This window comes from Gymnodraco acuticeps, unplaced genomic scaffold, assembly GCF_902827175.1.
Source record: "Gymnodraco acuticeps unplaced genomic scaffold, fGymAcu1.1, whole genome shotgun sequence".
In the NCBI taxonomy this organism is placed as follows: Eukaryota; Metazoa; Chordata; class Actinopteri; order Perciformes; family Bathydraconidae; genus Gymnodraco; species Gymnodraco acuticeps.
In genome coordinates this window covers 774,459-796,898 of record NW_022991603.1, presented here as the reverse complement: position 1 = coordinate 796,898, position 22,440 = coordinate 774,459, and the positions used below count along the sequence as shown (strand labels likewise).

General features: G+C 40.6%; 2 protein-coding genes across 4 annotated transcripts in view; both read right to left on the bottom strand.

Moving 5' to 3' along the window:
- Window positions 1-6,232: 6,232 nt before the first annotated feature.
- LOC117533968 (CD209 antigen-like protein C) lies at window positions 6,233-15,185 on the bottom strand. 3 transcript variants are annotated; one of them, XM_034197995.1, is made up of 8 exons: window positions 14,809-15,185; window positions 14,647-14,736; window positions 14,258-14,437; window positions 13,270-13,359; window positions 12,584-12,726; window positions 10,667-10,770; window positions 8,464-8,722; window positions 6,233-6,394 (listed from the first exon to the last, which is right to left on the bottom strand). In XM_034197995.1, the coding sequence occupies exons 1-7, from the start codon at window positions 14,876-14,878 to the stop codon at window positions 8,569-8,571; spliced, it is 831 nt and encodes a 276-aa protein (XP_034053886.1). In that variant the 5' UTR covers window positions 14,879-15,185; the 3' UTR covers window positions 6,233-6,394; window positions 8,464-8,568. The 3 variants fall into 3 exon arrangements, with proteins under 3 accessions (XP_034053886.1, XP_034053887.1, XP_034053888.1); XM_034197996.1 differs by having other exon boundaries at window positions 14,258-14,425; XM_034197997.1 differs by having other exon boundaries at window positions 14,258-14,422.
- Window positions 15,186-15,346: 161 nt separating this feature from the next.
- Window positions 15,347-22,440, bottom strand: part of parp4 (poly (ADP-ribose) polymerase family, member 4) — a 37,350-nt gene continuing 30,256 nt past the window's right edge. The window contains 5 exon segments of the mRNA XM_034198003.1: window positions 15,347-17,707; window positions 18,628-18,760; window positions 20,033-20,135; window positions 21,818-21,890; window positions 22,214-22,440. The exon segment at window positions 22,214-22,440 is cut by the window's right edge and continues 441 nt beyond it. Coding sequence (XP_034053894.1) covers window positions 17,500-17,707; window positions 18,628-18,760; window positions 20,033-20,135; window positions 21,818-21,890; window positions 22,214-22,440 — 744 coding nt within the window. The 3' untranslated portion in view covers window positions 15,347-17,499.

The window sequence follows — 22,440 nt, the reverse complement described above, 5'->3', positions numbered from 1 at the left end:
TGTAGAAAATTCGACTGTAGCGCCGCCACTGTGGGCTAAGCCCCGAATGTTTCTAGGTCCAGGCGACGCCCCTGGTTCAGACTATGGGACACATTCAAGTTCAGATAATGAGACGGACGTACACATCTAAGAGCACGCAGATCCACCCCAGTACAAACCAAAGACATACAGACAGCTCAAAATGCAAACATTGAATCCATCAAGAGTCGTAATGCATGGTATCTATACGCCAACCTTAACCTTATGCTACCATTTTTTCGTTTTCAAGTGATCATGTGTGATCAAAAGGGAGGAGAAGTGGTCGAAAAAATGTAAATGATCATGTGAGGAGTTCTTTTCCAAAACGCTATACATCCATTTTAATAGTTTTCAGGAGGAGGTGAGATGTGCTTTGAGTGTGTGAGAGAGAGAGACAGTGAGAGTGAGAGTGTGTGTGTGTGTGTGTGCGTGTGTGTGTGTGTGAGAGAGAGAGCGCATGGATCACTCTGCATCTTCATCACTCTGGCCTGCATTGTCAGTCACCTGATACAGTGCATCATCATAAAAAGCCCTCACCACATCAGACACACCTTTTGCTCCTAATAGTGCCAGCACATCGCGCTTCTTTGCGGCCTTCACAGAAGTCTGCTTTGGAAGTAACTCAGGCTTCAGGTCAGCCCACCGCTTGCCCCGCTTTAATACACTATGGAAACAATACTCCCCATTGTAAGACGTCTTTAAACCAACCTTGTTGGTACTCAAGTCAAGCATGCGTGCTTCACTGATTTTAAAGCTCCTCTGAGCCTTAACACACATTTTTGCGGCTGACCTATAATCAAACGCCTCCCAGTCTTTGCCATAAACGTGAACGTGGCCGAATTGCTGCAGGATGGCATGGTATTCCTGTGGTAGCAGAATTGTGTCCATTTTCCGGATCTTCTGCTCAATTCTGCCAAAGACTCGGTCTGCAGGGAGATAACTGTGGCCCCTTACTGGAAAGGTGTGCTCTATGCTAAGGTTGGAAAAAAGCTGTCGAAGTTCCATCAGCATGGACACCATGCTGATGTTCTTGTTCTGCCCAAAATAAGAGTCGCTGAACAGCCGAAGCCCCCTGGATCTGCCGACTTTGTCCTGAAGTCGAAGCTTGAGGCAGTCACTCAGCGCAGAAGCAATCATATTGCTGTCTTTGCTACCCTCATTCTCCTGCCACACATGCAGATGGACATCATCTTTTGCCTGGTAACTGTTCTCTCCGTGGTGCACAACCACACCAAACAGGTACAGATACATCTGCCGCGAGTAATAGGCCTGTCCTATTGGGGTTTTTGGAAGGACCATGTTTTGCATCATGTCAAGAGAGAGGGTCACATGACCTTCGGCAACCCTGCCTAACAGGTCATAAAAGACGCGCGCTCGGCGGCGATGCAAGATGAATGATGCAGATTCCATCCTCTTCTCTGTCTCAGCTAGGTTTGGATCTGCAATCCTGAGCTTGTACTTGGCACAATCAGCGCATGCATCTGTGGCTGGGTGACCAAAGCCAAGATTGAAATCCTTGGAGAACACTGAATAATAGAGGGAGTAGCTGGTCTGAGCATGGTTCTGAGCCTCAAAGAGCTCATGCATCTTGCGCACATTCAGGTCACTGGGGAGATACTTGCGGCCTGGTGCTCCTCTCCGCCCATAATGGCTGGCCCTGCAGGTAAAGGACTGGACGTGCTCAACAATGAGTTGCCTTCTCCTTGCCTGCTCCTCACTGTGCCGTGCACCACCTCTTCTCTCTGGGTGAGCCTCAGCAGTCTCAGCATAATATTGAACCACCCGGGACACACGGTCTTTGCTGATGCCTGTGAAAGTAAATTATTTAGATTGTCATATACATTGATTGTAGCCAGTATGAAATAAACAGAATTACACACAACTAACTTGCTATTACCATTCCAGTTTTCTCCTTAGCAGGGGTTAGGAACCTCTTTTGCTTAACATCACCTTTCACACACATCTCTCTCCCCCTCCTCTTTACAGACGATCTTCTCTTCTTCTCTCTCTCTCTCTCTCTCTCTCTCTCTCTCTCGCTCTCGCTCTCGCTCTCGCTCTCGCTCTCGCTCTCGCTCTCTCTCGCTCTCTCTCTTCTTTACAGACGATCTACAGCCTCTCTCTCTCCTCTTCACAGACCTACAGCCTTACTATCTCTCTCTCTATATCTCTCGTCTTTACAGACGCCCTACAGTTTTTATTAACCTCAAAGCCATTAGGAGTCACACACACACACACACACACACACACACACACACACACACACACACACACACACACACACACACACACACACACACACACACACACACACACACACACACACACACACACACACACACACACACACACACACACACACACACACACACACACACACACACACACACACACACACACACACACACACACACACACAGCCCTGCTCTATAGCAATGACATCAGTAGGCTAGTATACTTTCCATGTCACGTTTGCATGCTTATTAACAGCAGAAGATCTTTGTCGCAAGGGAGAAACCTACAAAACGGTATTAAACTAGCAAATTCTGAAACGAAAGTTGTACTCACCAAACACTTTAATGAAGGTCGCCTTGCAAACAAGAACCTTCTCTGGGTGACTGTTGCACAAGAGATTGTACTTGACAGATACGTTCCGGTCTTTTTGTTTGTTTACGTCCTGAACTTTCGGACGCTTCCTTTTCACTTGCGTGATGTCCAGGAGATGAAGTATAGCCCGGTCCTGGTCAACCTTGTTTGGTTTTTCATACAAATGGTTGAAGTTCATCATCAGGTCCTCCGGTGACAGCTTCTCGGCCTGACAGAAACCTTGCGCAGCAGCTTTGTGTTGACATCCCACAGTCGGTATTAATGCGCCACCCGAGTGACGAACCTTCTTTTATTGTTGTTTTTTGTGGTTTTCTTTGTCCAGTCGACATTTTCTACCCCCAGGTGTAGGTCTCACTGGCTCATCCAGGCCATCAAAGGTGTTACAACAGTTTCAAGACATTTAAAGACTGAATGAACATAAACAAACCTCGACTCAGAGCGCCGCCATGTTGGATTGCATAGAACGCTCACCGAATTCTGATTGGTAGAGAGGACATATCGCGTTTAGGCTCAAAATAGGTTCGGCGCTTATCGCGGTTTGGAAAGGAACTGCATCTTGCCGTACATTTTAAACAAGGATATATAGCGATTTGGCATGAAACGTTAATAGAGCAGTGAATAGGTTCAGTACACAGCAAAATGGCACGACAAACTCAATATTTTTCAATTTGGCGTTTATAGCATTTTGGAAAATAACTCCTCATGTGTTGACTGTTGCTCGTTGTTTAGTGGGAATGCTGAACAGCATTCCAACTATATGTTATTCTACGCACGAAAAGTTTATTATTATTATTCCGCCGACTTATTTTGCCGCGCTTCTCCTCCCACATTCCACATCGCAGAAACTCCGTTCGAACATCAAAACGTTCAGCTCGGGCGGGAATCGATGGCTATTACTTTTCTCATTCATAACTTTCATAATTCCAGAGATACATCCCATAATTCATCACATTTTTAACATTGAAGTCAATGGAGGAAATCTTCAGACTTCAACAAATCTTCATGCAATTCAACTGCTAACTGTTCATTCATACTTTCACTCAGAAACCTCATTCCAACTTTAAAATGTTACACATCTTTCTGACATTATTCGTGGAAAACAACTTTTAAATCGGATTCTTACTTTTAGAGATATTAAACATTGTTCAGACCTTGTTATAGAGGTTTTCTTCAGATTTTAACATTCGCTAGAGTGCGTGATGTCACAGCTAGAGGGTAGACAATCTTGAAATTTGCCTTCATATATTTTTTTAAAACTGCCATAATTCCCAAACCCTACATTCCTGAGACATCATTTATCATGACAAACGTAGGAAAACATCTCGGAGCTTGAAAAATTACAAATAATTATTAGAGCAAAAATAATTAAACAAAATGCCTCTTGAGGGCATGAAGTGACAAAAACTTTCAACATGCCTCCATTAAAGCCCATTGTAATTTCAGGCAGATATTTCCTCACGGCAGCAGCCGCACACCTTTAGTTAAACTGCCAAAAAGGCCACATTATTAACCCGAAAGTACACACAAATTACACTTCAGATACTCAACTTCCTTGACATGCTTCACGTTTCGAAATTTCACAGATATCTGTTACGGTTCTTCCACAAAATCTTCACATGTAGGAGGTTTATCTCTCATTCAGAACAATGCAAACCTGTGATCTCTGCACACCTCGTTAGTTCAAATATAAACACCTGTGTAATGGAACACGATGATGTCATCGCTCCAACTGCCATGCTCAGAGCAGCAGACTTCAGATAGCAGTGTGCTAACAGTCCAGCCGTGAAGACATCTACGGGACAGTTTTGAGATTTCTTCAAATGCCGTTGCCATGGCAACACAATGCTCGCCTTGAAACACGGTTTTCTCATAACTTCAGTGAAAATACTCCAAACAGCCCAGAACTTAACAGGTTTGGTAACGATGCAGCCATCAACGCATCTAATCGTATTATGGGGTGTCATCAAATGCCGTTGCAATGGCGACAGACCACTCACCATGAAACACGATGTGGCTGTAAGTCAAATCGACACGGTCCAATCGTCCCCCAATCTTCACTTGTATATCATCGGTCCATGCCTAAACAGCTCTACGCCAAATCTGAGATCTCACCATATGCCGTTTCCATGGAAACGCATCCCTCGCCATAAAACATGATGTCGCTATAACTCCTATAAAATTTTTCAAAAAGTGCTCAAACTTCACATGTGTACAAACAGTCCAGCCGTGAAGACATCTACACGGGACAGTTTTGAGATTTCTTCAAATGCCGTTGCCATGGCAACATAATGCTCGCCATGAAACACGGCTTTCTCATAACTTCAGTGAAACTGCTCCAAACGCCCCAAAACTTCACAGGTTTGGTAACGATGCAGCCATCAACACATCTAAGCGTATTATGGGGTGTCATCAAATGCCGTTGCCATGGCGACAGATCATTAGCCATCAAGTTAGTTCAGAAGTTTGCAGTTCAAATATTCTGCTGCTTTTCCAAGCCTTTTTACTTTATTTTCTTCTCTCATCACACATCCAAGCCCAAGCCCCCAGTGTTCATGTATCATTTCAATCTAAATTCTTCACTTTCTTCTTACACATTACATTTCAGCATAGCAGTTTAGCGTCAGATTTTCAGCATAAAGCATTCCCACTAGCAATTTCTTCAGGAATTGCATTCTCTAGTTACTTATAGTCTTGTCTATGACATTGTATGCACCTGTCCTCTGGTTGAACTCATGATACTAAGGGTGAACTTGTTCTCTGTTTCAATCTGTGGCTCGGAGAAATGCATGATTGATCATTAATTTCTGTTCCTGTGTACTATGACAAGAATGGGCCTTTATGTTCTGGAAAGCCCCTTACAGTAACCCTTGTGTGGTGTTCATATTGTTGTTATTCAGCCAGTGTTCGTGGGTCTGGTGGACCCGCTGCCTTTTTGGGTTTCAATTCAACATAATCAAACAATTTTATGTTAAAATACTCAACAGATGTTTACTTCATCCCAATTACAAGCAATATAAACATCATTTATGCTTAATATTTGCCCTTTTACATTTGTTAGATCACATTAATGAATTAAAGTGCTACTTGTTGATTTGCCCGCTGACAGGCTGGTCCGGTGGCTCCTCTTTTCTTTGTAACTAGCTGATGCTCAATCTCTTCCTCTTCCCAGCCTGAGCACACACACGTGAGTGTGTGGCAAACTGTGAGTGGAGATCCACGCAGCTGCGGATGAGAAAAGATACAGCTGAGTGTCCTGGCAAAACTCCGCGGAGTATCGCGGCTGAGAAAAGATACGGCTGAGTGAGTGTGCGTGTGTGAGGAGCTCCACGGATTGGTCCACTTGGACCAATAGGTTCATTTGGATCGTCGTTATGTGACTTGGTACCCGGAAGAAAACAATGGAAAAAGATGCTGTCAGCATAGACAGGTATTTTCTGTGTTGAGTTTTACTTGCTACAGGGTGTACTTTGAGGGTTTTTGACTCTGTATACCGTTTACATGCAGAAAAAGCTACATAACACACAAGGGGACGGGTAATAACCGGAAAAGCATGACATGGGACCTTTAAAAGATCTCATCTCTCAACACCCATATGAAACAGAACTGTAAACAGATTTTGTATTTCTTTATGGATATTTTACAAATCACTTTACAACTCCTCAAAGCATACATACTGTATATACTGTACATATCTAGCATTCTCCCATATTCATAGACAGGGCCAGCCAAACTAAATGCCACCAGCTTAAGGAAGCTAACATTCATACGGGATTTTTTATTTTTATTTAGCCTTTATTTATACAGGTGTAGATCTCATTGAGACACAAGGTCTCATTTTCAAGAGAGACCTGTCAGTGGTAACACTACCACACAAAGTTACAGACAGACAGGACACTAAACACAGAGGCAACACTAAAATACAACATCGTAAAAAAGTAGTCATTAAAATCCATATACAGTCAGATATAGCAGGTGCAAACACCCACAGATGATTTCTCCAGCTTTTTTAAAATGAGTTTAAAATCCGTGATGGGTATCAAAGTGGTCAGCTTAAGTTCCTGCTGAAGTGTGTTCCAGGTCGAGGGGGCAGAGTATGATATGGCTTTTTTCCCAAGCACCGTGCGTACTGAGGGGACGGACAGAGTGATGTAATGTTGAGATCTTAGTCTATAGCTGTACTGTTTGTGTGATATGTAAGTGGATATGTAGAGGGGCAGCAGTCCAAGCATAGCGGTATAGATGAGTTTGTACCAGTGCAGAGATCTGCGCATTGATAATGATGTCCAGTTGACTAAAGCGTACAGCGTGCAGTGGTGTGTGAGGGGTTTACAGTTGGTTATGAACCTCAGAGCCCCATGGTAAACAGCGTCCAGCAGATGAAGGGAGTGAGCTGAGGCGTTCATGTACACAACATCCCCGTAGTCCAAGAGCGGCAAAAATGTGGCAGCTACAAGCCGTTTCCTCGCACTTGTGGAGAAGCAGGCCTTATTTCTAAAAAAGAATCCCAGCTTTAATTTCAATTTCCTTAAAAGATTGTCAATGTGTGGTTTTGAAGCAGAGATTTTCATCTATAGTGATGCCTAAGTATCTGTAGGTGTTAACAGCTTCAATGGGGTTATGCTGTGCAGACATGATGCAGGGAAGAACAGTTGGTAACTTTTTCTTATTGGAAAACAACATGACTTTTGTCTTATCTGAATTTAACACCAACCTAAGGTGGAACAGATGTGACTGAAAAGTGTCAAAAGCAGACTGCAGACGTTCAAATGCAAGCGCAACAGTGCTAGCACAACAGTACACAACAGTATCATCTGCATATAGATGTACAGACGCATCCATACTTTGACCCACATCATTTATATAAATAGTAAAAAGGGTCGGTCCCAAGACCGAACCTTGAGGAACGCCTCTGGGCACATTAAGAAAGCTTGAGGAGAGACCGCTGAATTTTACACATTGCTTGCGATTTGAAAGATAGTTTGCAAACCAACCAACAGCTTGGTCAGACAGGCCTATATGGGATAACTTCTGGCACAGAATGCCATGGTCCACAGTATCAAATGCCTTGGATAAGTCTATAAAAAGGGCAGCACAGTAGCTCTTTGCGTCCAAGCCTTCAACAATGTCATTCACTACTTTCAAAGCAGCCGTTACTGTACTGTGCTGCTTCCTAAAGCCCGACTGGTGAGGAGATAGAATGTTGTTCAAGCTTAAATATTCTTTGATTTGATCATTCACCAGCCTTTCAAGTACTTTAGCTAAAATAGAGGGCTTGGAAATTGGTCTGTAATTATTCATCACCATGGGATCACCACCTTTCAATAAGGGGAGAACATTTGCAGTTTTCCAAACATCTGGAATGACATTGCTTGTTATAGAAAGATTAAAAACATGACAAAGTGGTTTGGCTATAATATCTGCAGCTAGCCGTAAGAAATAAGGGGGGAGATCGTCCGGACCTGCTGATTTTTTGGGGTCTAGGCCCTTTAGAGCCTTACAAACCTCCCCAACATTGAAGGGGTTGAAGGAGAAAGTGTGGCTACTAGTGGCATGACTGGTGGTGATGGAGGGAGATGATTTACCAAAAGATAATGTGTCAAACAAGGAACTGGAGGCAATAAAATGTTTATTAAAACAATTAAGCATCTCTGTCTTATTTGACACAGGGGTGGAGTCAACAACAATGTTAGGAGGCAGCTCTAAGGAGCGAGAGCTGGCAGAGAGGGATTTTATGGTATGCCAAAATCTCCTAGGATCGTTTAAACTGTCTGTGGTCTGGGATAAGTAAAAATCGCTTTTGGCTTTTTTAATGGAAGCAGTACAGCGATTACGCAGTTGGATTAATCTGGGGTTAGGTGGGATACATCGACTTGAGGACGGCAGGAGCTGGGATCGGACCCACAACCTTCCAATGGGAAGACAAACCCACTGCCTCATAGCCACAAGCTACAGTATTTTTTCACAGATCCATTGCAGAGGGGTAGTACACCGCAGATCATTCCAGTTGTTTTCACCATTCCAGTTATTTACAAGACATGCACAGTCCTCTTCACCCCACTTAGGATCACCATTACCATTATCAGGTGGCTGTCCCCAGTACCTACAGTAGGAAGTCATACACAAGTTAGTTTTTGAGGATACCTCCCCCCAACTTGAACTGCATTTATAAAATGCTTTTTACATGTAGCATTCATCCATTTACACCCATGCTCAAAGAGACCAAAATCCCCACACATTTGGTTATGCCAATTGCTTGTAGGGTTCAATAACACATCAACACACCATGTTAATTGTATGGGCTGGTCATCGAAACACAGACCTTTACTTCTAATTCCAATCAAGCAATCCACAGCTTCCACATGATGCCAAAACATAATAAATGCAGCTTTATGTATTTCTAGCAGGGGTGGGAATCACCAGGCTCCCCACGATACGATACAATACTATCGCGATACTTAAGCCATGATACGATAGTATTGCGATTCTACGATATGCTAAGTATTGCGATACGATATATTAAGATATTGCAAATAACATGCGTCATAGCCATGTCCGTCTTCCCTTTAAAAAATGTATTTGCAATATGAATAGTTTATGTAAATAACCTAATGTGTTCTTTGAACCTGAAAAGGAGATGATATTGTTTTTGTTGCTTTCATTGCAATTGTATACATGTCTTAACGTAACTTCCTGTTTTATATAGACATGCTTTTATTTTTAAGGCGACTTTGCGCTATTAGCAGGAAGTTACTGTTCCCAAAGCAAAAACTTGACGTTGAAAAATAACGGAGATAAAGTACAGATATTAACGGAGATATCAACATTTAAATACGGCGATATCAAAAGATAAAGTTTACATTTAAGTGTTACCATCCCCCGAAGAGGCACAGAGTTAGTGTTAACTGTAATATAAAACTGTGGTTTGTGTCTTAATTCGTTTATGTGTATTATAACTTTGCTAACTATTTGAAGTTCACTTGTTTAATGGTATTCTAAAGTAATGCTCATATGGATGTAGCTTAAATGTATTTGTTGTTTTGTGTAGCTCTTACGTTGGTTTTTGGAGTTTTCAATACATTTGAAATCATCAGTCAAGTGTACGACCATCTTTCCGAGGGAAAGTTTATATAATAAAATATCGATACTTGGCGTCCGTATATCGATACAATATCGCCACGCAAAGTATCGCGGTACTATGCTGTATCGATTATTTCCCCCACCCCTAATTTCTAGTAAAATGTACTTTGGATTTTTGGCTTCCCACCAAAGTTATTCCCAAGGTCAAATGTTCAATGCATGTTTCGTCAATTTGTTGAAGTCCGCCACACTTCTGATCAGAGGTTGCGCTAGACTTTTTCGCTGCCTGTCATTATGACGGACAGGATCGTAACCATTTCCGTCAAAATCCATTATTACCCGTCGGTCTGTACACAACTTTGACAGGGGGGGGGCGCACGCTCGTGAACTGTTAGCGCCGTGTTATGCATGCCCACTGCACCTCGCGGGAGCGCGCCACAGCATAAAGCATAAACTCAGACATTTCAATGATCTGTACGGCAAAGTTAGGTTTGGAAACTATATCATTTCCTTTTTAGCGGGCATCCATAACACGGCATAACACCGGAGCCCTGCTGCGGGGAAACTTTGGCACTGTTCTGAGTTTGTTCTAATCCGTCAAAATGAAAGACTGCGTTCAGATTTTCCGTCATTGTTTAAAAAAAAACGTCAGACGAAAAATATTTGGTTAACGCGACCTTTGCTTCTGATGTACTTTCACCGCCTGCTTTCCTCTATTTTGGGGCAAATTGCTGATTCAAGAAAAAAAAGAAGCCGCCTCAGCAAACCTAATTTGTATTAAGACACCCCTTTCATTATTCTCTTAAATACAACAAAAACGTTGAATGGTTATGATCAGCAGTTTCTAGACTTGGTTCCGTAAATTCCGAAAAGTATTAACAATTAATAATTATGTTTAGACAATCATACAAAAAAGCCATGTAACGTGCAGCTATAGTATGCACCTATAATATCAACGATGCCTTACTTCTGAGTCAGTAGAGATCCATCAACCCATTTCCAGGTCCCCTCTTGGTCTATGTCATTCAATCCAATCCAAGTTGGTTCCTTGATCATGCTGGTCATGAACTTCTGTAAAAGAAAAATATTAATATAAAAAGTCCTGATGTCTTAGGCCCCGTCCACACGGAGACGATTTCAGTTGCATCCGCTAAAGTTCTTTATCGTATAGACGGTTCGTCCACACGAAGCCGAAACGGAGCTTGGTTTCGTCTCCGTGTGGACAGGGCCTTAGTCTTAAACATATTATAAATGAAGTTTACAGGGATGAACATCGACATTCGGATAACTATTCCCTTCTAACTAACTCAGACATAAGGCCCTAGCCAGCATGTTGATGTTTTTGTTATTATTCCTGTTTTTATTGTGTTTCTCTCATTTCAGTTTCAGCTTTCTTGCCCTTGATTGAACTCCACCCGCTTCCCATCCCTAATTAGACTCACCTGTGCCCCATTATCATCCCTCCCCCTGTCTATTTAGTCTGCGTCCACATTCCCCTCAGTGCCAGTTTGTCTTTGTTATTCCTAGCATTCCAGCAGTGTTTATTCCTACTAGTATCTTGATTCCACGTGTACCTGACCCAGCTTCGTGTCCTGACCCTGTTCCTCCCTAATCCTCGTCTGTTTTGGTTGCCTTACTGACTGATCTCCCGTGTCTCTGCTATAAAGACCTTTTTGCAAACCTAAGCCTCTATCCCTGAGTCGTGCTATTGTGGAGTCTATTTTTATATAATATTAGAAAGACTGATTCTTATTATTACATTATAAGTTTATTGTGCTCATTTTATGTTGATGTGACTTTGGAATAAATAGACAAAATCACCAATCCCAAGGTTTGATGGATTGTATAGGAAACGAAGGGAAAAGTCACATAAGAAAGTTTTAGCCAGCAATACAGAGTAGCAAGGTCAGGTGCAGACACTGGAAGAATACAAAGAGTTATTCATAAACAGGACATTGCTCATGCCTTGAGTTGTATGGGAGCTTCGCACCCACGCATAGCTAGGAAGCAGTGGAGGATTCCACTATATGCCTGCAAAGCAGCTTTAGCGAAAACAAATTACTAGGATGGCGGATAGTATAGGGAGGGACTTCGCCGGCCGGCCGAATGCTGATTGGAAGGTCGTGTTGCCAAGAGACCTTATCTGAGTCTGTGCACCAATAAGAGAGAGCCAAAGTCTAAACCAAGGTTACTCTCCATCTAGTCTCAACCAATCATAAATGTACGGGCAACGCCCTGTGAGATAAAATGTATTGTCGCACAAGGTTCGGGGCTCTTTCCGGAAAAAGTGGTTACAGATTACAGCTTTGCTGCCTGTGATTTCTATGACGTGACGGAGTCCTTGGCCAAGTGAATATATATATTTTTCTCTCTTATAATAAATAGTTAAACTTAGAAGTTGTCTGTCTTTCCTGGAATTTTTAACACAACACTATTGAGTCCTCTACTGGTGTTCATTCAGTCGTTACACATAAATCATACATTTCATTTTTGTAATCTAATCTAAATGATACGTATGAAAGATACACATAAAAGCATGCAATACAAACACAATTGAACGCAGTGTAGTACAAAGCGGTGTGGTCATCTTTGGGAACATTTGTACTTAAACACTAAAGTATTAGCATCAAAATCAACTTGAAGAATCAAAAGTAAAATAACTCATTGTGCATAAAAGCCAGTAATGATAACACACAACTGTGAAGTAGGTAAGTAATAAATAGGCGAAATGATAATGATAAAACCACCATATAAAAAATATAAAATCAAAGTTTTATACATTTTTATTATTTAATATGTACATTGGCACCTATTAAACAACCTTTATATTTTGATTCTGATTCAGATAAGTAAAACAATAAATTGATAAAGCAGCACACATTACCTGTTCTTCATTACTGTCTACGATCACCAGATCTGCTCCTCTGGCTCTGCAGTTTTGTCTGCTTTGTTCCCAAGAAGCTTTCTCCGTAGAGAAGAGATAACAGACACAACTGACCATCCTCCATCCTGCAGGGCAAGTTTTCTCTGCAAAAAAAGACAAGACTTATTACCTTCTTTTGAGTTGTAAGATTTAGTTGACTCCTTGCTGAAATATTCAATTCTTGAGAGCATTCCTGTCTGTCCCTTGTGTGATTTAAAAAAATACATATTCAATAAGCATTGTTGATGGTAGCCAATATCTATTCTGATAGATCGGTATCATTGCATGGGACAAAGGGTAAAACTTCTCTCACTCTGCATAATTGTAAGAGTCTGTTATGATTCCTTACACGGTACTATAAGTCCAATTGCTTAATAAATCAAATACAAAAATACTGCAATAAAGGCGGTAATTTTGACTGACATGACATCAAAAAAGGAAGATGATAAAAAAACATTCCTGGGAAATGTATCTTGTAGATCACCATATAAATAATAATAATAATACACTTTATTGATATAGCACCTTAAAAAACATGGTTACAAAGTGCTCTAACATAAAAATACACAGTGAGAAAGATAATTAAACAACAGCATGTAAGCATAAAAACACAGAGTAAAACACATAGAAAATAGAAAAGCACTCACTCTGAAGCCTGTCCACCTCTCTGGTATTTTCGGTGATGTTGGCCTTCAGTCGTTCTCTCTCTTCAGTCAAAAGATGTACTGAGTCTTGGTCTGAAAACAGGAGACATGTCAACTTTTTCCTGATTTAGCTCTAAGAGAAAGAAATGGTAAAATAAATAGGAGGGGGCGTGAAGTTGCAAACAACTATTATTGCATGTGATAAAATATAATTCAAAACTTCCCTCCAGCGTCTTTTCAAGGGTTTTAATGACTCCTCACACTCTACTATACATTCAGGTACTTAATAAATCAGATGACTAATTACTGCAATATTACTGGTAATTAGTGTGAATGCTGTTTACAAAAAAACAAAACAAAAACTAATTAAGAAAAAATATTAAACAAAATGCCTCTTGAGGAGAGAAGAGATGAAGAGACAAAAAGTCCACCTCGCTCCCGATTGATTCCCTTGTTAAATGTTTTCGGATCTTTCTTCAGAGCAGAGAGAACTACACTTTAAACAAACTGCTCCCATCTCCTCATTTTATGCACAAAACCAAAAAATAAATTAATATATTGTTCATCGAACTCCACTGCAGTGACTTTTTTATTTACTTTAATAAATGTGAGTTTGTTCTCGCTGAATTCACTCTCCTTTGTTGTGGCCTGCGAGCCGGTCCTAACATGACTTTAAAAAAATGCCTGGGCCTCTTAAGCACGACGGTCCCCCCAGTGGACCCCCCATTTTCAAGCCTGAAACCTGAAAAACAGGCTCAGTGCTTAACAGGTTAGAGGTCTAAGCATTGGTTTTAAGTTTAAGGGCCCAGGGTTCGGCACCAAATGTAACATATTTTGTCTTCGACCTTTTTAAATTTACATTATATCTTTGTTCAATCACCAACCTTAGAATATCGATGCAATATTGAGGTATTTGCTCAAAAATATCATGACAATTGATATAATCCATATTGCCCAGCCCTGTGCAAAACCGTCACAGAAAAGCACTCACTCTGTTTGGATAAACTCTGAAGCCTGTCCACCTCTCTGGTCTTTCCGGTGAGGTTGGCCTTCAGTCCGTCTCTCTCTTCAGTCACTGAGGACAGCAGCTGATCGCTGGCATGGAGACGCTCAGTCAGGTTTGCTTTGACAGCGGAGAGATCTGCAGCTGCACCACCTACTGAGTTATGGTCTGGAATGAAAATGCAATACCTGATGCAATCATACCAACACAAACCAAAGTCAATGTTATCTATAATTTCGCCCTAGGAGAAAAATAGAAAACCAATAGATGTTTTGGTCAAATGTGCATCTTTCAGAGCAGAATATTGCTCCTTAAAATCACACGTTCAAAATGACTTATGAAACTAATATAATATATATATTAAAAATAAGACTCACAGTGGACAGCGAGGCCGATGAGTCCAGCCAGCAGGAAAACAACCAGCAGCCCCAGACCGAGAACAGACGCTGGGGGAAATCTCCTGGGACCTGAACACAGAGAAAACCAGTGAGTATAATAAATCCAAAATCCACAGCTCACTCCGTCTGACTGACACTTACCTTCTTGTTTTGTTGATGATCTTGAGCTTAGGGGTTTGACATCGTCAAGGTTGACATACATTTCCTCCATCGCTCATGGGAATATCAAGTATTGAAGTGACTGAGGAAAGTGTGTTGGTTGGTTTCAATTTCTAAAGAAATTGTCTTTTTGAGGAAGTCACAACTCTCAAGTGTTAAGAGTAGTTTCATTGCTGTGTCAGATAATTATCTATGTAAAAAAACAATACAAATATAAGGAAATGCCATTTTTTTCTAACGCTGATAGTCAAGACAAATTCAAATAAGCTTTATTGACATGACCATAATTAAAACATAGTATTCTCGAAGCACATTGAAATAAGTGTTATAATCAAGTCCATTGTGTTAATAGAGATATATGGTCTTAACAACCCATAAGTTTAAGAACATTCAAGATGTACTGATCCCGTAAAGCTCTCTTTGACAAGTTTAAAAGAGTATTAGCTGACATTGTTGTGAAAGCAGGGATCTAAATGAATGCTGATAAACAAAAGAAAACAAATGAGGACAACTGGGTAACCTTTTGAAATACTTTATTTTTGTGATTACAAACACATATAGTGGTGAGTACCTTTTTATATCCTGCTTCTTTACACATACTCTCTCCAGTACAGCGTTAGCTCTGAGTGTTAGCGATGCTTGCTAATGTAAACACTGACCATATTACTTCCAAAATAGTTACGAATTGTTTCTGATAGCGACGTTTCTGATCGGGCCGTGGGTGTAAAGCCAGCCCACATTTCAGTAATGTCGTCTTGACCGCAGCACATCTGGAACCGCTCCGTTGTAACCCCGTTTTTAGAGATTTGGGTACGGAGGAAAAGAGAGAGGGTTGGATTTTCTGACACTTTGTGAGTCTCTTTACACACCGGGGACACATATGTGTGTATACAAGACATCAAAGGTGCATTTTTCATGATAGGGGACCTTTAAGAACACATGGGAAGTGGTAAAGCTGCTTTTCATCTGATAAGAGCAAGTTGTTGTGTGCAAGAGCTTTATCTTGTCCAAGAACATGTAGTACACACCATATTTTTATAATAAGTGTTATCTTGTATAAAAAAGTTGCCATTTCCTGATTTAGCTATATAAAATCTACACATTTACTCGAGTACTGTAATGTACTTCAAATAAAAGGGAGTTTTACTTTACTTTTTTGAATGAAACGAGCAAATCCTGCAGTTCAAGTCTTGTTTCTTTTGGTATATATTAAAATGAATACTTGTGGGATGTTTATGTTGCTTCATATTGCATTGACTGAAGTCAGACTGATATGTATTTCAAAGTCAAAGTTATTTGCATCGTTTAACCTTAAAACGTGTTTCACATTCAGAACTGTAAAGGTTTTGAGTCTTTTGCTTTGTCACTCGTGAGTCGGTTGATTTTGTTAATATAGTTCCAAATAAAAGAGGAAAATAATCCAAAGACAGGTTGTTTTAATCCACTTCTTATTGAATTTACAGAACAATACTATACCCTGATTTATACTGCTACCATGATATAACAGTGCATATACTGTGAAAGAAGATCCTATACTAAAATATTAGTTATAAATGAAACAAGATTCACATGTACAAGGTTACTCAGGGAAGCAACACACACATTCAGCAGGACAGTCCAAGATGTTTCCAAGAAACTGACCCTTTTTGGGCATAAAGGCACCGCTTCCTTATTTTACAATAACATGTGACTGTGTGTTCAACTGTGGGAAGACAGCTGTGACTACATCTACCAGTAAAATATTTAGAGGAAGTAGACTTTGACTAATTTAGGATGAGAGGATTACAAACATGCAAATAGACTGCTACTCATCGTGACCTTCCCTTTTATCACTGGTCACAATGATGCTATCTCTGTCTGAAGGCATTGTTGTGGACTTGCGGGAACAAGATGATAAGTATCAGTGTCCATGGCCATGAAATGTAATCTAGCCTTTAAATCCTCTTTCCCCCGAATAAGGGCGTGTCCACATAACGCTCCAAGGGTTGTTTTGTTGTTTCTATGACAGCAATGTCTTGACACTGTATCACCATTGTTGTATGACAGACTAGCCTCACCCCTTGGATTTTATTATCGATTTTTGCTATGTATTTGTTTGTCATTGTGTCTGAGAACAAACAGGAGGATGCTTGTTCTCACATGTTGTGTTATTGAGCGTCACAGCTTTAGTCTGACAGCTTTAGAGTGAGGAGGATGATATGTGTACGGTACGATAAAAGCCACTCACACACCGGCAGATCTGCTCCAAAAGCTCTTTGGTCGTTGCTATGATGGTTACTGTCTGACGGTGAGACAGTCATTTCCTAAAAGTGACGTCAACAGCGTTTTTCTGGAAAGTTTAAATATCTTCAACTTGACCAAAACGGTGGAACGGTCAGAAGAAAGACAAGGGGTGCAACTCTTTCTCTGAAGACCACGGTGTAAAACAGTATAAGCTATCGGCTTATTGGAATACATTTGAAAAAATATGCTGACGTGCAGAAAAGGCGATATGCAGACATCCGCCCAAAGCAGTTTAAGTTTAATAAATCAGGTCTGCAGTAAGCTAATTGTATCTACCTATTTAAGAACATGTAAACACACTGATAATAAAAGGGCTACAAATACATCTAATAGATGATGTAATCCCCATAAAAAGGCAAAGGGGTATGAACCTCCCTCTCACTATCCTGCTCAGTGGACCAGGACCTGGGGGACGGTCTTCTGCAGGTTCAGCCCCCTGAGAGCGGAGAAGGGAGGGAGGCCTTCGAAGCCCAGCAGCTGGCGGGTGGAGGACTCCCAGCTGAATCCAAACTCCAGCCGGCTGTAGACACACGGGTACTGCCGGTCCGCCCAGCAGACCCAGTCCACCGCCCTCTTCACCTCCTCCCAACGCTCAGGCCTGGAGGAAGAAGAAGAAAGTGGATATGAAAACAGGTTGCCACTCTGGATAGAGTGACAGCTAGTCTCAAAAAATCACCCAGACCCTACCAAACAGTGCCCATGTAGTTATAGCCTTTTCTACACTTCTTGCGAGACGTTTGATTCTTCTAAAATGGAAGCAACATTCTTTTTCTCAGTGGGGCAAAGATGTTATGTACTTCTTACAGTTGGAGAAAATGAAGTTCTTACTCAGGGGCTCCTCTAACACCTTTATTAGAACATGGAAACCCTTTCTGGACTTGTATGACTCCTTACAAGATCCACTTGATAAAGAATAAGGTTGGATTGAGCAGTGAGCATTTCATATATATTTATATATTATTGATTCATAATTTTTCTCTTTCTATTCCATTATCATTATTTTCTTTCTTTGTGTTTATCTCTGTGCATTTTTTTCTTCTTCCTTCTCTGCCCCCCTTGAACTAATGTAATTATGAAAACACTGTATTTACTGTTAAAGGGCTCTGTATCCTGTAACTCAATGGGTTAATGGGTGGGTTGGTGGGATTGAAATTAAGATTTAGATGTGTCAGCATGTGTATATATCCTTACTGAATCTGTATCACTTGCTTTTTGTCAAAAAAACTGAGAAAATCAATAAAAACATTTACCAAAAAAAAATCACCCAGAGAAGAACATTGCAATTAATATTGGATATTTTTTGCAAATGAGAACAACATATTTAAGTGTTTTAAAAGTCAATGGGCATCTCAAGGTTATGAATTGAGAGATAAATGCTTTGTTGTGTTGTGATTTGTTTCTCTTCCCGTTTCATTTCCTTTTTTCACACTTTGGTTGCAGTGTAAGCCTTTAAGCTTGGAATCAGTTTAGGTGTATTATTTAGGATCTTCATGTTGTTCGATTAAGTTTCGGACAGACCTGAACAGAGGGGAGTCGTCCAGGCAGAAGAGGGTGCGGAGCAGTTTGCCCTCCTTTATCTTCTCCTCTCTCATCAGCTGCAGGACCAGCAGAGTCGCCACCAGCTTCAGGATGTCTGCATGGGCCTGCACACCTACACACACACACACACACACACACACACACACACACACACACAACACACACACACACACACACACACACACACACACACACACACACACACACACACACACACACACACACACACAACACACTACACACACACACACACACACACACACACACCACACACACACACACACACACACACACACACACACACACACACACACACCACACACACACACACACACACACACACACACACACACACACACACACACACACACACACCACACACACACACACACACACACCACACACACACACACACACACACACACACACACACACCACACACACACACACACACACACACACACACACACACACACACACACACACACACAACACACACACACACACACACACACACACACACACACCACACACACACACACACACCACACACACACACACACACACACACAACATGCTTTTAACATCCGTGGGAAACAAACTCATCATCATGGCTGAAATATCTGTAAGACTTAAAAAATAAAAAGCAGTGCAACTATGTGAGAGTCCTCAATGAAAACTGAAAGACAGGCCATTTTTTGTGGACAGAGATTTCCACTTGGAGCCCCACAAAAACATCGCTTACATCTCCATTGTGAAGCAGATGTTAATCTCAAACCCTGGAAAAGTAAAATCCAAACTATCATGAAATATACTTGGGCTGAAAAGTGGAAAATGTAGCTTTTGATTGAAGTCTCTACAAAGCAGAGGCATGGCATGATAATTGTTTGTAATTGTCCCTTTTCACACACTAAAATGTGTCAGTTTTTACGTTATTCTTTTCTTCTTCTCTTGAGTATTAACACTGCTCTCGCAATTTACTTACTTTGAATACTGATTTTACATTCAGTATTAAACTTTTCACTAGTAAATAAATACCTTTTAATATAACCCCCAACGAGAGCAGTTTGATTTGAATCAAAGTGTTTTTTTCTTATATTTTGACAAGGAAAGAGACTTAGTTATTAACAGGTCATTTTGAAACTCATCTTAATGATTTAAAAACTAATAAATACAAATAGGACATTCTCGTCTGATTGGTTAATATTATAGTGCTTGGAGGGTTATATTAAACTTTAAAGAACATGTTGGCACTATTCGGCGAATGATACTTCTATCTCCACGTGTAAACCCAATCTTTTGGCCACAGAAAGATGTGGAAATGATCTGAAATGACAAATCTATTCCCACTTTAAAGGCTGCATCAGTTTCTGAGAGTCCTTACCCAGAGACTGGATGCCTTTGTTTTTCAGGAACACGTTGGCGAAGAGGTCCACATCCAAATTAATCAGCTCACCCAGCTCTGTGGTGAACTGCCAGTAACCCTCCTGCAACACAGACACAAATAAAATGTTCATTGCCTTCATAAAGTGGTAATTAATTACGCCCCCATGATTAAAGTGCCAGCTAAAAAATATATATATATATAAATAAAAAAAGTGCAAAAGGTTAGATGTGTAACGTTGTGGAACTCAACCAAGTACATTTATGTTTAATAAAAGTACCTTCAATTTGAACTTGAGTATTTCCCTTTTATCACAATTTTTCATTCCCTTCCTGTCCAGTTTAAAACCATGCATCTTAAGATGTGTTTGTGATAATCTGATGAAGGATAGGAGCTCCCTTTATGTGTTGAAATAAATATCATACTTCCTAATGTGAATAAATACTGAAAAAAGTATTTTGGATCAGCAGAAAAATGTATGATCACATCGTTTTTTTAAATGTTCAGAGATACATGGTTCTGCAGGACAGCAACAAAGCCACAAACATGATCTTATAGAATATAATTAATTTGCTGTAGATTAAACTTTTATGTAAATGAGCTGCAATTTACATATAACCTTAACCATTCAGCAGCACATTAACATAAGCATTACTGCAGCAATAAATACATCCAAAAAACACCATGTAATAGTAAAACACTCTGATGATATATTTCATTGCAAACTTTTACTTACGATTAACTAATGCATTTTACTGATAATGTTTATATACTTTTACTTAAAGGTAGGGTAGGTAATTCATTTCAGAAACACCTTGTTATATTCCATGGAATGCTCTTAACATCCCGATAGCAATGAACACATTAACAATAAATACATACAAATATTTCATCTTGGAAGCCGTGGCGTTGTAAAAACCAAGTCCAGTTATCTGCCTCGGCCCGCGACAGATAACTGGATGGCCTACCTGCCTGTCAGCCTTCCACCTCATGCGCAAACTTATCCCGTGCCCTCATTGGTCATGTGCGCATTCGTGTGTGTTGGAGGAGGGGCTCTGTGAGGAAGTCTGAAGGAAGGGGCCGATTTTTTTCGGTTGTGTACTTTCAAATGACTCGATCTGGTTTCTCCATTCTTACCTAGCCTACCTTTAAGTATTACACTTTGAATAGCCTTGTGTTGAAAAGTGCTATATAAATAAACTTGCCTTGCCTTACATGTCACTTGTTAGACGCTTTTATCCAAAGCGACTTACATACATTCAGTACTGTGGACAATCCCCACAGGAGCAATTTGAGGTGAAGTGTCTTGCCCAGGGACACAACGACATGCTGACTGCAGTGGGACTCGAACTTGCTACCCCCTGATTCCAAGTCCAGCACACTATCCAATGAGCCACAGCCTCCAAGTAAGGTTTTGAATGCATGATAAGGAGTGGAGTATTTCCAAAGTTAGGTATTAGTACTTTTAAAAGCATCTAAAGTATTTTTCCAAAATGCTGAACATCGCCAAGTTGCATAAGACTGCTTTTGAAACCCAAATTTGCCCCGCTGTCAGTAAACATATCTCTAACCGCTGTATCGCTATAGTTACAGTGTTTTAACAAGAAGTGCAAAGCAGCCTTCTGACAGCTAATCATCCCAAATGCGTTTCACAAAGAAATGATCAAAGGATTAGAATTGATAAACCATTCAAAGGGCTGTCATTGTATCCTGTCAGCAGGAAAAGAAAAGGTCAATGTATGCACTCGAGAACAGCCGCGTACGTTCATTTTGATATTTTCTTACCAAATGCTGCATTTGGAAGATCTCTGTCCATCTGAGCTTCAGCGCTTGAGAGTCTATTGACTTCCTCCTGAAACTACATGATCACAACAGGACACTCTTAGAGAACACTGGATTAAAAAACACACACATAAATCAAAGAATGTAAACATAAATACACACACATATACTGACTTTCTTTCCCCCCACATGCATACATGTACATAATCAGAGGATTTACAACAATACTTTTCAGCTGACATGCAGATTAATTCATCTATGTTAACTTTGTCAACCAAAGACTATACCATTTTTTAAATAAGTAGAGCATTTTTTGTCAACAACTGTTATTCAATAGTTATCACAGTTTTCTTAGTAGGAGCTTATCTATTAAAAACAAAAATACGTTTAGGGACTCACTGGAATCGTTGAACAGCTGATTGACGCATCCTGGAAGACTGAGAACGGCGTTTAAAGGGAACAGGAGGGGCATATTTCATTGGCTGATCTTGTTTAACGGGTTCTTCTTCAAGCGCACAACCCCCGAGACCAAAGCCTGACATTTCTTGTTTATCAGAAAATAAGCTTGCTCTTTGTCTTGGAGCTGAGGAGAAAAAAGATGCTTCACTAAGGGAAAACTCTGCTGA

Coding starts and splice junctions, on each gene's coding strand:
- LOC117533968 (XM_034197995.1), bottom strand. CDS start 14,878: ATGGAGGAAATGTATGTCAACCTTGACGATGTCAAACCCCTAAGCTCA. Junction 14,737..14,808: donor ATCATCAACAAAACAAGAAG/GTAAGTGTCAGT, acceptor CTCTGTGTTCAG/GTCCCAGGAGATTTCCCCCA. Junction 13,360..14,257: donor TCAGAGTTTATCCAAACAGA/GTGAGTGCTTTT, acceptor TCCTGTTTTCAG/ACCAAGACTCAGTACATCTT.